At 39.0% G+C, this 18,409-nt stretch overlaps 1 protein-coding gene across 8 annotated transcripts in view; it reads left to right on the top strand.

Moving 5' to 3' along the window:
* Nucleotides 1–10,436: 10,436 nt before the first annotated feature.
* Nucleotides 10,437–18,409, top strand: part of tjp1a (tight junction protein 1a) — a 111,485-nt gene continuing 103,512 nt past the window's right edge. For 6 of the 8 annotated variants that reach the window (XM_007554036.2, XM_007554033.2, XM_007554037.2 and 3 more), the window contains exon 1: nt 10,438–11,039. In XM_007554036.2, coding sequence (XP_007554098.1) covers nt 10,948–11,039 — 92 coding nt within the window. In that variant the 5' untranslated portion in view covers nt 10,438–10,947. Of the gene's footprint in view, nt 11,040–11,145; nt 11,163–18,409 lie in introns of those variants that run through there. The other 2 variants (XM_016672451.1, XM_016672450.1) reach the window with 2 other exon arrangements.

Genomic DNA, 18,409 nt, shown 5'->3' with positions numbered 1-18,409 from the left:
AAAGAAAGAAAGAAAGAAAGAAAGAAAGAAAGAAAGAAAGAAAGAAAGAAAGAAAGAGAGAAAGAAAGCAAACAGTTCCGAAAGAGTATGGTCATGCAGTGCTGCAAAACATTATTCACCGTTACAGATAAAGAGTTTGATCAAAAAAATTCACAAATGTGTCGAAATGAAGGGGATACGGTTTTGCCATAAAGTACAGCCTGTTTAAATAGTTTGGGGGCAACAGTGGCTCTGGAGGCAGAAGCTTGTCCTGTAACCACTGGGCGGCCTGCAGCCAGTGCTCCTTTTGTCTCAGTTGGTGTGTCCTTGGGCAAGACACTTCACTCACATTGCCTGTTGTTGGTGATGTTTATAGAGCCCGATTGTATGGCAGCCTCACTTCTTTCAGTCTAGCTTAGGTCACCTGTGGCTACAATGTAGCTCACCACCATCACTGCGTGAAGGTGTGCAAGAATGGGTTACAATTTTACATGAAAAAACGTCCACATTTCTACTTGTAAATTTTACCTTGCATTTATTTCTGAGACCCATGTTGACACCGGCATGAGTGAATTCATTTTCCAGTTCCCAGCCAGTCTGTAGATTGTGGTCATTCTGTCGTCTTGCAGTTGTTGGTTCAGGTTACCTCCCCCTGTGGCGGGAAGTAAGCCGGCTGTGACCTTCACCTTGGCCCTGCAGATATGTTTAGAGCAGCACATTCTCTCTGCTCCTCTCGTATACTCCTACCTTATATATACACACAATACATATATATGCACATAGATCAAGAAAAATCATTCTTCTACATGCTGATGTCTTTGGTCACGTTTTTGTGTTTCAACTTTTCACAACTTTCTTTTTTTCTTTTACTCGTCTTTAGTGTTATTGCAAGACTAATTGGGGTTTGAAAAAGATGTGAGACAAGATTCTCTGAAAGTAAAGACAATAAAAATGAACACAAATTCAAAAGAGTCACTAAGAAAAGACTGCACCAAAAGGAAAACAGAAACATGGCTAATCTAATTAATTACCAAAAACCCAAAACCAACTCAAAAAGCCCAAGATCATGACAGGGTGAGGCAAGCAAAATATACATTTATTTTTCTATCTTAAACAGTTTCCATAAGAGGAACATATGGAATACGTCTGCCTTTATTCCAGGTTTTAGAGGATACAAACATATGCACAAGTTATATATTATTTGTTTTTCATTTTATGTAAAAACAAATAAAAAAAACCTCTTATTTGCTATCGGGTTGCGTGGGGTTAACAAATCCTTGAGGGAAACCCAGACATCCCTCACTGTAAAAACACCAAATATGTAGTTCATTAATACAGTGAAGCAGTGCCTCTTCAGTTCGCTTTAGTTACAGAGTACCTTGTGAATTTGGCAATAGCTTACAGTACAGAGTCTTTTTGTTTTTGTTTTGTCTAAAAGAAGATTCAACTGTACAAGAAAAATCACTTTTATACACTTCAGACAGAATGAGAGTTTTTTTTTTCCTTGGTTTTTGATTGGAAAGCTGATGCGCTCTGTTCTTTGGTGAGCTTGATCGCCTGCTAATGGCCTGACAAACCACAGAACGTAGCTTCTTGGAAACATCAAATGGCACTGAGGACATTTGCTGTGTCACATGTCATGTCTTTATTCTATAGGATGGAACTGGTTTTGTCTGGTTCACACTTCCGATTTATGAGAACAAATGATACAAGAAAGACTCATCAAAAATATAAAGAGTGTGCAGTTCATCAAACCCAAATATTAGACGCTAACTTATGTTTCCTAGACAGGATCAACGACTACTTTAGGCCAGATTACAATTCATGCTTACTTTTAAGATCTACTTCAGACTCTGCTACTCTACTCTGGTAAATACAAAAATAAATCAATAGAAATCACTACTTTTGAATGGTTAGTATCGCATGCAAAGAGATTTGAATCTATTTTAGGTTAAAAATCTGTGCATTCAAATTTTAACTCATCTTATTGCATTTTAACTTCATAAATGCCACAAATCAGAATGTGATGCATCATTATTATCATTAAAGCTTTAATACATTCTACCGTCTTAAAAAAAAAAAAACCTTATGCAGCTACCTTTTTATTTATTTATTTATTTTAATATCATAAAATTATGTGAAATAAACTTAATTTTCAAAACACTTTTTCTTAAAATTTAGGGACAATCATTCCATATTTGAAATATTCCATTATTAGGTCTGGCAAATTACATTGTGTCTAAATCTAATCTTTTACAACATTGTTAAACAATTCTGTTCAATCCTGCAGAAACTTTCATTAAATCTGCCTAGTTCAACTTTTCATCATCTCCAGTAATTCAATTTCCAGCAGCCTAATGTGCAGCGTAATTTGGCCCTGCTGCACAGAAGTGATTTGCAACTCCTTATACCTTGCTAATGTAAAGTAGGAACACACAGATGGTGTATTGCTTCGCTCTGACTCTTTTGCTGGGGTTGCTTTGATGTGATGTGCAGCGACAGCCTACAAGGAGCGCACATAACTCTGCGTGGCAGCACCTACAGCACTGCAGTGTATGCAGACACACAGCCGGCATGGTTTGTAGTAAAAATGAAATGAACCTACGTTAATAAAATATATTAACTGAGTTATAAAGGCACATGCTTTAGATAAGACCGAATTCTTCTGACGGGGTAAAAAGGATATGATGTAACAGAATTGCAACCTTGTTGTACTTTTGCCTGAAATCGAAGAAATCTCTGTATGAAGACTGGTGCAGCTGCTCTATGCATGTGAGCGCTTGTGACAGTGTCAGCTAAGGCATCATTTTAAAAAAGGTATGCCCTGTCGACCTTGACACTTATAGATCAGTGGATCTGAATGTCTCTTCGGACCCGACTTCAGCCTCTGTTTAAATCTTCAAAGCTGAGCCAAGTTTAGACTAAAGCAGACAGAGCTTACCCCATATCTACTCAAAGACTTGTTCTACATTATTTGTTCTTCTTGACAGCAAATCAGAAGTTTTGTGTCACTGGAGGTGAACACATTGATTTGAACAAAGTCACCACGTCCTTAATTGTTGAGCTTCTAAAGCAGTCTCAATATTTTCATAGAGGTTTATGGTTATGTAATTTTATTGATGTTACACTCCATTGGTTTTACTCCCAGTGGTTTTTCTGCCAACAAATTATTATCTTTGCTGCTCTCTATTTCACACAGAACTTTGCAGTGATATAGCCTTTAGTCTGATTAATTATAAATTTAAGTGTCAACGTCTAATAAATAAGGGAAAACAGACTGATCAATTCCATGACTCTGTGGTCCAAACATCTGTTTCTCCAAATTGAGACAATTGTGAGACGCCACTCGATGTAGGCAAGACATCGACTGTAACATGTCGATGCACAAAGCTTCACATAGTTACCAGACTTTTGCTTCCCTTCAGCTTTTCTTCAGCTTTGTACCCTAGTTTAAACAACACATTTTATTCAGGACACTGTTCCTGTTGCTCTTACTATATAAGGTAAATATAGGTGCAAAGAAAATATCTTTGATCAAGACTTCATCCATCTGCAGTCTTTATAAACTGCTTGCAAAATTTTTAGGTAAGATATCATTTTAACTTAATCATAAATTCTACTTTCTTTTTCTTTCTTTCTTTCTTTTTTTGTTTTTTGTTTTTTGTTTTTTGCAACACCAGGCGAATAGCTTATTGGATTTGGGTATATTATGTGATATATGAGGCAGGGTTTTGACCAGAGAGATGAATTAATATTCATGAATATGGTCAGACTTCTGTCAATCACAGTCAAGTGATTATAAAGTATGGAGAGAAAAAAAATGGTAAAAAGTTATTCTGTTATTGGGCAGCAGCACACTATGACTTCATTCCAAAAACACACATAGTATGCACAACAGTGACACAGCATGAATTTGTATATATAACAGGACTAAAAATCCAAGTTTTAAAAGCGTAATATGACACACAAAAATACATTAAATGTTTCCAAAAAGGATGTTTGTAGGATATGATTTAATTTATGGAAAGATAAGAATCAGATAAAGTAGACACACACAGAGCAATGACACACCAGATGGTCTTCCTACAATAAACTTAGCAGGTAGCTGGACAAATTTGCCCATTCTCATTTGTCAGAGCATCCAGATTAATCAGTCCAGCAGTAGAGTCAGACTTCTGCCAAAGCTGGTTAGGAGAGATTTCAAGAAAACTCTTCACTGCTGCTACTGAAAATAACGTTTGCAGAAGATGTAATGTCTGCTTTGCTAAGTGATCACAAAATGCTTTTGGCCTTTTTTTTTATATCTTGAAGCTTTAACAGCTTTAAATCATAGAAATGTATATTTTAATGTTTAGCTTGGTCCTTAATTATAACCCATATGTTCATTTTACAAAGTATATAAGTACACAAAGAAATTTAAAGAAGAAAATATGTCAACAACAGAGTAGAACCAGAACTTTGATTTTGTGACATAAAGGGGTTAAGAGCTGCTTTGAGTCGCCTCTGAACAGTAGTTTTTTTAACAGAGGAGAACTCCACCCTCCCACTAGCTCTTTGTACCCCTCTTCATCACTTACATCAGCAAATATGACCCTACAGGGGAGAAAGTCTCCACCTGGCAGACTGTTAATAAAGGTGACAGTGGGAGGGCAGGAGGGATGGCAGCGTCTGGTGTCAAGCCCTGCTGACTGGAGGTAGAGGAGCAGAAAGCTCCTCTTTGCTGTCAGGTGATACAGTCTCTGAACACACAGCTTCCCATGAACCAACACACAATCTCTAAAAATCTGTTGTCTCTGTATCAGTCAGACAGGCAGACGTGGCCCTCTCTTTACATGGAACAGTCTTTATTCTCCCTCCAGGTTCCCCATCGAAGCAGCATCATAAATCACTGTTTGAGCACGACTCCAACCGTTCAGCATCCAGAACTGCTGGCACCATGTCTCAGACTCCAAAACCTTAAATCAAAAAAGTTTTTTAATAATCCATTTTCAAGCTAAATTAACTAAAATTAATTGTCAGTTTTTAACCATTTCCAGTCTTCTTTTCTTTAACTTTGACCAAAAGTATGGTCCAAACAGTGACCCTTCAGTGACTCTTCAGCAGGCATGCAGCTGTGTCCATTGAGTTGCATCCCTTTTTTTTCCACATGCAACAGAAGGCACATTCGCTTCTACAACTGTTTCGTTTATTGCTGCTTCTGTGTACTTGGTGAGTTCACTGCAGCTTCTTTATCTGTTTAACTGCTCAGCCTGTGTGTGCCTTCATATAACATCATAGCTCTGGCAGGTCTTACACACACTCACAGGCAAGATTTTATTATGCAGGAACACATGTTAGTTATGTTTTGTTTTTTTTTCTATTCAGTTGCACAGACATCCTGATTTTTCTATCTAATAGGTGAAGTACCTTGTGACATACTAATAATTTAAAAGGAACAGACATTTTCTACTCTTATATCATTTTTTTGGAGTGCCTGTTGCAAAAAAAACTGCCTGTAATTATTCGGTTTTCTATGATAAAACACAAATAAAATGTCACAGCATCTACTCCGGACAACTAACCATCATCGGTGTTCTAAAAGTTATGGAAAACGTTTAATTAATTAGGAAAATTACGGTTAATAAATTATGTATTTAGGTTTGCATTGGTAATCAAGGAAGAGCTCTTAGCCGCCTGATAAGAGCAGGCTCTTTTGATAACACTAGATCATCTCCCTCCTGTATGCTTTAAAACAAGAAGGCGTATCATGTGTCAGGGCCGAGCCCAGAGCCAATGTTGCTGTGGAGATGCAGGTCTGGCAATGAGACATTAAAGCTCTGCAGTGGAGTGTTGAGTTACAGGATTCATGCAGCATTCATGCAGCGTCTGAATTTATTTTGCTAGTACACGGGTGACCCGCTTACGAGGCTTATCCAGGTTTTTTACAAATTTGGGATGTGATGTTTTTGGATATCTGATTATGCTTGTCTCTGTTGACATGGTAAACACTAGTGTCTAGTTTCTGGAACTGCTCAGCATCCTTTCTGGTTTCTTCTTGCTCGCATACAGAGTATGATTACTTCTCTGATCACAGAAAGAATAAAATATACATTTTTAGCTTGAATTATCAGAAACTTCTACACAATTTGGCTTGAACTGCACTGTCGCTTTCCATAATCGAAAATACTGACATGTATTTCTGATGGTATTTCATTTGCTTAAAAATCATTTGTTTGTTTTATGCTATGAAAAACTGTTCAAGAGAGTATTGCTGTTGATGATTACTTTTAAAACTCTTTAATTGTATTAAAAAGGATATTGTCAACTCTAGTCCTGAAGAGCTGGTGTCCTGCATGTTTTAGATGTTTCCATGCTCCATCACACCGAATTCAATGAAGGTTTCATTAGCAGACATCATCAGAACATGACAACATGCTGTGGAGGTAATTCAGCCATTTAATTCACATGTGTTAAAGCAAAGACGGTTCTAAAACACTTGAGCACCAGTTTTTGGCAATCAAATAAACTGCAACCTGTAAATGGTTCGTCTTCACTTTTAGATGTGATTTAACACATAGATGATGACACACGCTCGGTTCTGTCTCATAGTAATCTGTGTGTGCATGCTCCCATCTCCTCAGTTAATATCCATGTAATTCCTCCTTCTGCAGCTGTTCTTTACATGCTCACTTTTTTGGTTTTAGAGCGGTTTCTCTGAATACGTATCCAACATTTCCCAGTTCATATAATACTGTGTGCTGTTAAACGACTATCAGGCTAAAATTTGAATTTAACATAATTCTCAGTTTATGCACAACACATGACATTTTCCTTCATATCTAAGCAATCCTTCTGTGTTTACAGCTGCAAAATTTCTCTGTTTATTTTTCACAAACAGTTTGAGACAAATAGCCAGTAAGCAGAACAGCAGTTTCAGAACATGGGAAAAACAATTTCAGATGAACACATGCAATAAACAATAAAAGGTTGGCTTCAGGCAACATTTTTGCAAGTACATTTGCTTGATTTATTTATTTATTTATTTTTTATTTTTTTGGGTTTGCCATGTGCATGAAAGAGAGTCAGAGCGAGGGTGAGGCGGGACAACAGTCCAAGGCTACGGATTTAATCTGGCTGCTGTGGTCATGTGATTAATAGTGGCCAGGGGCCAGTGAATGGTGTAATTTATGGTGAGAGGGATCAACACATTTGGATGGTTGCTGCTCCTGAGGGAAATCTGGCTCTTAAACCAATACGGCATTCTTCTCCCCCCCTCCCCCCATCCTCTTCCTCACCTATCGTAATATGACGGCTGTGGCGGCTGGGTCTTCGGAAAGATAATGAGTTCAGTTTGAGACTGTAAAAATAATTAGGCAGACTCCTGAAGCTGCTTCATTAAGCTGGTTAAAAGATGCACCCTGTGGATTTTAGCTTTTGGTCTTCAAGCAGAGATCTGGAAGAATAAACTGGACCACTTAGTAGTTCTTCTATTTTTGCGCCACAACATTAATAGTAAAAGGCTGAATGTTTAGGCTAATGAAGGTGCTAAATTGCGTTTCTAATCAGAGATTAAAGAGAATATTGAAAGTCCGTGGAGGACTATGCGTCATTCAGTCTGCTGCGATGGCCTCACCCTCATCAGTCTCCTTCAGGCCGCTGCTGTGATGATGTGCGTGATGCTGTGTGTATGTGTGAGTGTGTGTGTGTGTGTGTGTGTGTGTGTGTTCACTTAATCCTCTTCCAAACCCTAAAACTGTAAATAAACATCAGAGGAGCAGGGCAAAAGGCTAGGTGGGTTGTGCTGAGAGATTTGTTTTTTGTTTTTTTTTTGAGGGGTACATGTTGTGTTGTTTTCATTGCCAACGTCAAACCTTGCTGATAACAGCAGCTTCTGCCTGACCTTCCCCACCAGCTGCTCACCAACTTGAATCATCCAGCAGGAGCTACCTGCCTGCCCACGCATTGGCTGACTAACATCTCGCCTTGGTCATTTCATTGTGGCGTTTTTTCCTTCCCGATGGTGAGGGTTTATATTGAGATTTACTTTTTCCGGTGCATGGACCATCTCAAGAGCGGCATGGTTTATACACATTGGTGCTCTCTTCCTTCATTCTGTTTATTAGTCCGAGGAAATATGTAAATATAGTGACAGTGACGTGCCGTCTCGCCTCACTGTGGACTTTTCCTTGCAAGAAAAATGCAGGATAATCTCCAGCTTCACTGCATAATTGTTCAATACCTAATGTACCTTACTCGTGGGATTTACGCAACCAGTGACACTGGCAACTCCGTAGGATTACATCATGCATTAAGTTGACTGTTACCATGGACACTAAAACATAACCTCCCATGGGGATTCAGCTGATTTTGCATGTTGTGCATATAGCTGTCATGTGCCCTCATGTCCTTGAGAACCCGCTAATGACTTTGGTTTTAAATCCAACACAAATCAACCACTAAATTGTTGAGCATCTATGTAGCGACGCTGTGAAGTTTCAGCCTATGGAGAGAGAGAGCATAAGAAACCTGAACCTGTCAGTGAACCCAGATTCCCTGAAAAAAATCAGCTTCATAAAAAAAAATAAATAAATATGCCATCATAGTGCTGAATGAAGAAAACTATAATACTAGATAGACACACTGGATTTATCAGACATTACAAATATGTAAGTCCTTAATATATACAGTGGAGTCTAAGAATACTTATTTGATTTGTTTGAGCAGACAATTTGTATAACCTCGACCTAAAACTATCGCAGTAACGCAAAACATATCAGTATTTAATCCTATACAATAATAATAAAATAAAATAAGCAATGACTTGTGAATGAAACGAGAAACACTTTCTCTGGGATGTCCGTCTATTTTGTTATGAAGAGAATCGGGATTAGGGTTATCGGGGAAGCAGGGATTAGAAGAAGAGTTGTTTTTTTATTTTTTCTTCCGTTATGACGAGGCGTCATGGTGCGCACTCTCTGCTAGGACATTCTGAACTGGACCCAGAAACCAACGCAGTGCTCACAAAACCTGTCACCCTGCACATCACTTCCTGGCAGGACTCACTTCGTCATCTCTGGGGTTGGAATGAAAAATAAAAGCTGTCCTCCTTGGACACTTTTTTTTTTCTGCTAGGGTAAATGCCATAACATTATTATTGCAACCTGAGTTATTCTGCGCAGGACAACAGCTTTGTTGCTGTGACACTGAACACAGAAAGCTGTCCGTCGAAAGCTCGCTCTCAGTCCTCAAATTGCAAACATTCATTTTTGTGGTGTGGATAAAACAAATGTTGACTGCAATGCTGTCTCCACAGAGTGCAGAGAAAAAGCAGGGAAGACGCATTGCAATGCAAATAAAGGAGCAACATGTTGAACCTGCTAGCAAAACCTCTCTACGATTCTTTCAAGGTCTGAAATAAGGTTTACATGAAAACATAAACATAAAAGGTATGAAAACATTATGCAAGCAAAACTCATTCACTTAAATATTGGAACAACTTCAAATAAGATGAAACTCAGTCCCAAGTCAGAAGTGTTTTATTTGAGCAAGAAAAAAGAAAAGATTAGGCAGACAATGCAATGATGCAGAAATAAAAAAGTTTGCTTTTGCTGGTGAAAAGTTTTGTTAGAGTTTATTACAAAGCTGTTACGTATCAGATATGTCGATGATTTGTGGATTGTGAATGACAAAAAATCTCAGCTGCTCACCATTACTTCTTCATCACATCATCCATGTGTTATGGCACTTTCGTTGGCTTCTGGTCAAATTCAGAGTGGAATTTAAAAAAAATTCTGTCTATGTTCAATGTCATCCACTGTCTCTCCCCTCCCCTATGTGATCTCCTTCATGTTGCCCCCTTCTCCAGCTTCCTCAGATCCTCTTCTGATCCACCTCAGTATTCCCTCTGCTCCCCAAAGCGCCACGGGGAGTAAAACTTTCTCCCTCTCTGCTTCCAAACTCTGGAACTCTCCGGCCACACGTCCGTAATATTGACACTCTTTCCCTGTTCAAATCTAGACTTAAACCCACCTGTAACTGGGCGCATTGTTGCCAGGTAAAGATGTTTTCAGCTTATTACAATTTATATATATATATATATATATATATATATATATATATATATATATATATATATCGAACTTTGATTTGTTAAAACTCAAAAAAGAACAACCTAAGGTAAAACACTCCAATGGTTAAATAAATAAATAAATAAATACATAAATCGTGTATCATTTTCCATCCACCTCCCAGCTGTCGGTTATTCTGTTGGTCCATCACATCAAATCCTAATAAAAGGTGGTTTGAAACTGATGAATTACAAGTACTGACCAGCATCACAAGTACTGACCAGTACTGACAAGGTTTCCCCTTGTTAAAGCGTTACATAGCTTCCTCTCTCCTCCTCCTCCTTCTCCTCCTCCTCCTCCTCTTCCTCCTCCTCTCTCCCTCTCTCGTTGAACACACGCGCGCACACTCTTCTTTCCCCGGCAGACGTTTGGGTGCTGTCGCGCCTGCATCCTCCTGTCTCTGACTCTTTTTTTTCTTTTCCACACTTGCAACTCGGAGTTTAACAGCTGAGAATATAAGAAAAGAAAAAGGAAAAAGAAAAGAAAAGAAAAAGAGGAAAAAAAAAACAGAGAAAAGTTGCCGCTCTACGAGGCGAGCCACAACAATGACCCCGTCCTGACTAAATTTGAATGGATTAAGCCAATCTATTCCGAGCTCTAATGAGATTAGAGAGTCAGCGCCGACGTGGGTCGCGGCGGCGTGGCACCTTTCGTTGAGCTCCTCGGGGAACGTTTGCCCCCGTCAAGCCAGCAGACCTGCCGGCGTGGAAATGGCGCTTCTGATGCCGCGGACGGGAGCGGAAAATAACAGACGTTTGAATGCACGCTCACCTGTGCTGCTTTTGTGGCGCACGGATTCCTAGAAGTAAGGGAAGAGTTAGCAGCGGCGGCGGCGTGAGTAGTTGTGCAAAACGGAGGAGAAATGAAGTATCAGAAATATATAACAGTGATGCAGATGGCCATGGGAGTGACAGCTTCAAACAAAGACTGCCTCCCCACTAAGAGACAGCTGTGGTGAGTACACAGAGAGGAGAAAGAGACCAAGGAGGAGGAGGAGGAGGAGTGGAAGGAGGTGCGCTTCTGGATGGGAGCGTGTGTTCGCGCGTTCGCCTAAAGAGTGGCAACAAATGTTTAAATGTGAGGAAAATTCGGTTTAATGTAATGCCAGCTGCCGAATGTAGATTTAGAGTCATGTTGTTGATATCTGTCGCCTCTGAATGTGTTTATTTCTTACAACATGAATGCAAAACCAAGTTGAGCGCCGCTTGCTCCCGCCACCACCTTCTTAACGCTTCTTGTCTTTTCACTCTTAAACGTTTATTTCAGCTTTTAAAATGCAGTTGTTGCAATGCAGAGTTTCCCACTAGATCTCTGCCTGAGCAAGACTTTCTCTAACCTGGTGTAGTAAAGAAATGTTAGCTGCTTCATCACTTATTCAGAAGCTGCCTGCCACCTGCGTTTGAACCACGCTGTTGGGGTGAAGCAGTTGGTGCGCTCCGATTGGCTGCCCCGGCGCCTCCGAGTGTTTGGATTATGCTGTTTTATCCCAGTCATCACGTTATTTATCCATTTTGCACGTTTCCTCCTGTTTCTAAATATACCACATGGTCTACTTTTAGCAGCCTGTCTTTTATCCTTTGTTACTTTTTTCTGTTCATTTCAAGTTTCTAGAAATATCTTCATCGAGACACGATCCCTGTTGTCAGTGTCTCCACCCATTTCCTGTCTACATTTTAATAGACAACAAAACGCGCTTTATTGATGTCAGCTTTTAAGTAAATAAACAAATCTACCTTCATATATTTCATAATCACAAAACGTGTGGCTCTTTACAAAGCGATATTTTGAAGTGTTTGGATTGTTTAGACTAAAAATAGACAGAATATATATCCAGTGTGTAAAAAACAAAACAAATCTGTTGTGTTGCAAATACTTTTACATGTCGCAAATATTCTGTAGCGGCATGACTAGGTAGAAGTGGCTAAAATAAACTTTCTCCATGTGGTGGTTAGGCTGAGCCTTTAAGAAAAAGTTGATCGGAGCTCTGTCATCCTGGGGCAGCTCGGAGTAGAGCCGCTGATCCTTTGTAATGAAAAGAGTAGGCCGAGGTAGTCCGATCACAATGCCTCCTGGCCACCTCTGTTTGTGTATTTTCTAGTCATATCCGCAACTCAGCAACATGGGGCGACAGCATTCTGAGCATGCACATGGCAACAATGGAGAGAAGAACTTCATTTTAACAGAGAGAAACCCCAGCAAGACCTGGTAGCCGTCTGCTGCGACTGACTGGATTTAGGAGACAAAAATTACAGAAGCGCAGGAACCAGGATTACTTTATATCTTAAAAAATGGGCTCAAGGTCCAGGAAAGCCTTGGGATTTCCTTAGATGCGTTCAAAAGTGTGTTTGGGGAGAGTGATGTCTGGTGTTTCTCCTGTACCTCACAATAGATACTGTAACAAAACACGTTTTGAACAGCATGCAAAACATAAAGAGCCTAATTAGCTTTACAGTTTTCAGCCTTTACCGCACTGATGCAAAGACCTTCTATTTAAACCTCAAAGTGTATCACATACACTTTGAAGACAACTTTTTTTGTTAACTGCATTTATTAATTTGATTTTATAGCTTAATCTAGAATGTGACATTGATTTGTCACCCGCCTGTTTGCATGACCGATGCTGAAATGACTTACACTAAGGAACCACCAGTGCATCTTCACACATCTCTGAAAAGCTTCTTTGTTCCTTTGTGTCCTCTCCTTTGAGTGCACCTTAGAAAAGAGACATTACTCACAAGGCTGTGTTGAAATCGATTTCCAGGTACCAAGAGGACAAAGTAGAGACAGCACAATGAGACACAAATTACAGAAATAAGAAACTGAGACTGATGACTTCTCTAATGCAGTTAGTCGGAGTATTTGTCCATTTCTCTTGTGGTCAACACTTTAGCTGCTACATTTCTTTGACACTTTCAGGATGTATGAATTCAGATTTGAAGACTTTTTTGTGCATTTCTTGTGAAACGAAGAGAAGAATGCTCAGACCGTTTCCTCACTTCTCTTGTAATCCTCATTCTCAAGAAAACATAATCCTTTACACACTGTCTGCATTCAGATTATTCAAAGACAAATCCTGTTTGCAGTGACCGTTTTTGACATTAGCCATTTCGGCAGTTGCCCAGATGGCATCAGAAAGGGGAGTGTCTGTATGTCAGTTGCACCTTGAACGATTTTCTATTGCTTTATTTGTGCAGCCCTGCTTGCTGCTGACAATAGTGTGACGAGGTGAAGCTGTCTGTGTAGAACTTTGCTGCTTTTTACCTTGTTTCAGCATTTCAAAAAATCTTATTCGTTTTGATTGGCAGAAAATGAGTTTTGTCCAGTGTCTTTAATTCAGAAACCGTCACTGCCTGTTTGTTTGCATCCAAGATTCATTTGGTGTCTGGAAGATCTTGTCATGGACGTTGGATAACCATAACTTGTATTAGTCAGGTGTCATCCCACATACGAACCTGACAGGTTATCTCCTCTGTGTTCATGTGATCGTCGTCAGATGCATTGTATGTGACAAAGTGGTACTTTAGGCTTGACACTTCTCTCTTCGAAGAGTCGTAGTGGTCTAACAGGGGCTGTCACATCAAGGCGGGGGTGGGGACACGACTATTAAAACAGGATTACTGTATTGCCTCTGACAACCATTTTAACGTTGAGAAGATGAGCCAGAGTGCATCAGCAGTCCGTGCTTCGTGGAATCTCCCCGTGCATTCGCTCGCATGCCTCGTCTTGATTCAGAGTGACTTCAGATTCCAGATCAGTGGAATTGCATGTCAACTGCTAACTCGCTGAAGAGAAGAGCAGAATAGGAAGTGTGAAAAGTTTTAATTTAATTTTATTTTTTGGGCACAACATCAACATGAACACTCATAGTGAATAATTTTACCGCAATTCAAAAAAACAGTCAATCAAAAAAAAAAAAAAAAAATGACTTTTCAGTTTCATTGAATCAGAACTTTAAGGTGTTCATAAATAAGGCTGCACAATATGAGGAGATCTTGGATCATGATAATATTGGTAACGGTTGCAATTACAAAATAATTTGCAGTATATGCTCGTTTTTGTCTTTCCACTTTTTTCCCATCTGTGCTTCCACTCTGTGACCTTTAGCATTTTGGGCAATGTCCTTTGTGTCCAGTGTGAGCATCTGCTGCTGCGAGACTCTTTGCAACTGGCTGAATATTACACCAGCGAATGAATGTAAAATGCATGTTCACAAACCAACATGCACACACTGATATTGCGATGATAATACATTTGCGATATGTTGTGCTGCCTTAGTTACAACCACAAATGACAAAGATTTGTGACACTTTGTCGATTCTTCTTAAAATATTGATGCCTGAATTAGCTGCAACCTTCAAACAAACAAAAAAAGGTCTGGCAAAGACAAAACATACTCAACCAAATATATTTTAGAGAAACAACTATAGATCTGCATTATTAAACAAGAAAAACTTATCGCTAATACACAGGATTTGTCTAATCTGTTAGTTTGAGATTATCCACACATAATAATTAGTCTATGTTGGACTTAATGCGTGGGTGTATTGTTCTGGTTTGTGGGCCAGATGTCTACTCTGCAACCCTCCACAGTTACAACCCCGCCTGGTGCTCTTAGTGCTTAATGATGCATTAAGCCAGCGTCCCTTCTTCCTTCTTCTCCACAACAAACTCAACCCCACACAGACAGATATAGCAGCCAGTCTGCTATCAGAATAAAAAGCCTACACACCCTCTCCCTTGCCACACTTCAGTGGAAAAAAACCCCAAAAAAACACATCCTCAGAAACTCCCCTGTCTTACCATCTCCACACAGTCTCCACAGTCCATCTCCAGTCGTGAGGGGTAATCTTACGCAAACTGACAACACCTTGCTTTGTTTCACTCAGCAGGAGTCCAACTCCATGAATGGTGTTTAAATAATTATACTCTGTAATTTTTTTTTTTAAGAAGTATACACAAATGGTCTTCTATATGTACTAAAGAAAAAAAAACACTGCTTTTATCAATCTTTAAAGTTTGAACGAAGGTACACATGTGATTGTATTTTGTTTTTGGTGTTTCTGTCCATTAGAAACTCACATGTTCTTACATTGGCAGAACGACTGTAATCTCCTCTCAGATGGTTTATGCCACTAAAGGGAACAGATTACACAGGGTTTATTGACTTGTGGCTCACCCTGTTACCCCCGCCCACCCTAGAGCATGCTGTGAGACTGAGTTATGTGTGGCTACCGATGCGTGTCTGCGTGCATGCTAGGGAGGATGTGTGGGTGTCTATGCCAGAGGGAATATATGTGGGTTTGGCCTTTTAGCAAAGACTCTTTAGGTTCTACTGAGGAAACTATATGATTTGTTTGTGAAATATTAGCTCTGCTGAAAAACGTAAACAAAACCGGATCAATTAAAAATGTTAATGATGATTCTATTTTGTTCTTTTAATTGATTATTCTATCAGAAAAATTACATTTGTTGGGTTCATATTGTTTCTTTATAGGACATAATAGCATGAAATATAATTCACCCAACGGTGCCCTTTTTTGTCTTTTTTTTTTGTCTTTTTTTTAACCAAATACAAGTACTGTGGACCACTGGCGTTCGCCGGGGTTAAGGACTGCAGCCAACCTGCCGAAGATTGGATAGGTTTTGAAAACTTAGAACTGCCTACTGTAATAGTTCAAACATCCAGTATGCATTAATATGCAGGGTATAAAATGTGTTTTCACTACCTCAAAAGCTAACATCCATGTTCTTCCTTATCTCAAACTGCAAATGGCTGAAAATAAATGGGCCTCCTGGATTCACTGCTTTGCCAATGCTAGCCGATAGTGTGTCATTTGGCATCGTGGCTAGGTATTTTAGCTTCCTAGGCTACATTTTCATTCAAAATTTAACGTATACTCTGCAAAAAACATCTGAAAATATGTTAATTTTACGCAAATAATTTGCGATGCGTTCCACAGAAAAATCTGTGAATATGTACGTAAATCCACTTAATTCTGGACCGCAAGGAGGCAAGGCATCCAATGTATTGTAAAACACCCATACTGAAATGCTCTGTTGGTATATCATGGCTTACTTCACTATTTTGGTGCAACAGTAAAAAGAAATCAGCTGAAAAATGGTGTGAATTCTTTGTAGATGTAATTAAGAAGAATAAAAAACACGTATTGAGGAAGCTTATGGGGAACATATTTGCAGCATGCATCAACCAGTCTGATCAAAATATGGCTTACAGGCCATATTTCTAACCCATTTGAAACAGGTTTTCATAGATATAAACTAAAAGGCATCTTGTAAACTGTACTTGAGTGTCCTAATAAAGTGCTATTTAAATCTGATTTTATTTCATTATCAAAAGTTTATTTTCTAAATTTGATCCTAACCTGCCACTGACTGAAAACTCAAGTTAATGGATGCACCTGACAATATTATTTTTATGCAAATGTGGTGCGACACTGGGAAAAAAACAAAAACTGAAAAAATTTCCTGCCTGGTGGCATAACACTGTGCGAACACTGTGTGGCGCTTTTAACTATCACCATGGTACATTAATTAGCCCCACCAGGCTTGTAAAGCACGCAAATGACCCCCAGTAACCATTTTAGCTTTCCGTATGTTCAAACTTCCCTGTAAGCTGTCGCCAAATATCACCGAAAAACTTCAATTTTGCCTAGTTGAATGATTATTTATAATTCTAATTATTATATTATGCATGGGGGTCCTCAAGCTCTTATTTGTCAAAATTATTAGCAATTATTTATTTCTTTGGAGTGGGATGATTTAAATAGGACCACTGAAAGTTTTTGTACTTGTTTTCTGTTGTGGCATTTGAGGGAAAAGAAAACTATTAAAATACATGTTTGCAACTACTTCTGGATGCGAGGGTGATTTTGCATCTCGATGCATGCAGATTAATACATCTGCATACGTTATAACTCATGTCAGACCAATGTAGGTAACTCTATATTTAGTTTAGTTCAAACAAAGTGGAACATCAGACACAAATCCGCTCACACAAACTATTATGCTTTTTAGTTTTAGTTCATAAATGAGGTAACTTCCTATTGTTGACTGTTGAAGGCATAACGTTTAGCATCCAAAGATTTTCTGCAGACTACTTGAAGAGCTTCTTTGTAGCAGTAATGATGTTGACAACAGCAGGCCTTCAGACTCTGAAGTCAGAGTCGCAGCTGGAGGACTTTTGACTTCACAAATCTGTGGCTCATGCTTTCCTGGCCTCTTGTGACTCTTGACTGTCATGACGACTCAAAAACAAAAAAAGAAAGAAAGCAAGATTCATCACTGCCATCTGACAAACAGAAGGACACAGAGGAAATTGACTGACAGGAGTCCCAGTCTGCTTTTCTTTAACTGTTCTTGTCACTTTTTGATCTGTTTGTCAGCTTTAAGACTTTGCTAAGTTACACTGGTGACACTTTACTCTTTTCTCAAACATGAGTGACAGGATTTTATCACTGAAACTGTTTGATATGATTCTTTGACTCTATTTAAGTTTGAAATTAAATACACACTAAGGAATAAAGTATATACAGTTATGTTAAGCAGACTGTTCATAATGTTATGAAAAATGTATTCATTTTAATAAGTGAAGTACATTAAATACAACTTGCCAAGTAAAAAAAATGCTATCGGAGGGATTTTTTTTTTAGTGTTATTGTCATTAGCAGTCAAAAATATTAATTAACAACCAAAATTTGGTCAATAAAAATTTTCTAAATTGCATTTTGAAACAGAGTATAAACCAAGACTAGTAGGAACTTATGAAAACGCCTGTCTTAAACTTGAAATGTTTTGTTTCAAAGTCACGTTCCTGTCCATTCGGGTTTCTCCAGAGATGGACTGTATATTTGTGTTAGTGTTTGCTGTCTGTCAGCTGTTGACCTCCCCTGCCGCCCTCCTCTCTGCAGGGGTCAGGCAGCATTTGAGAGGTGACCGTTGTCGAGCCTTGTCCGATGCACGTCTATACACCTAATCTCGTCTGTCCATCTGTCAGGTCTGTCTGGTCTAAAGAACAGCCCTGATCTACGTCTTCTTCTGCCAGGTGGCGTTTTAAAGTTCTCGGGAATAACAGGAATAATGTTTTATTGTTTTCATTTTCCTCAGAGTTTACAAAGGATGTTTTCAGCCAGGCATATCTGTCATTGATTTATTCTTCTTCAGGGAGGCTCAATGAGGTAATAATGGTAGAGACGACTGAATCATGTGTGCACCTTTTGTCACCACTTGTCCCCTAAAGTTTGAGACCCACGAGCGAAATGATGCATGTTAATCGGCATTGGTCAGGCATTACAAAGCAGTTTGCT

This window comes from Poecilia formosa, unplaced genomic scaffold (assembly GCF_000485575.1).
Source record: "Poecilia formosa unplaced genomic scaffold, Poecilia_formosa-5.1.2 Scaffold61, whole genome shotgun sequence".
Classification (NCBI taxonomy): domain Eukaryota; kingdom Metazoa; phylum Chordata; class Actinopteri; order Cyprinodontiformes; family Poeciliidae; genus Poecilia; species Poecilia formosa.
Note: the sequence above shows the minus strand (reverse complement) of the source record. Positions and strands in the feature narration are given on the sequence as shown.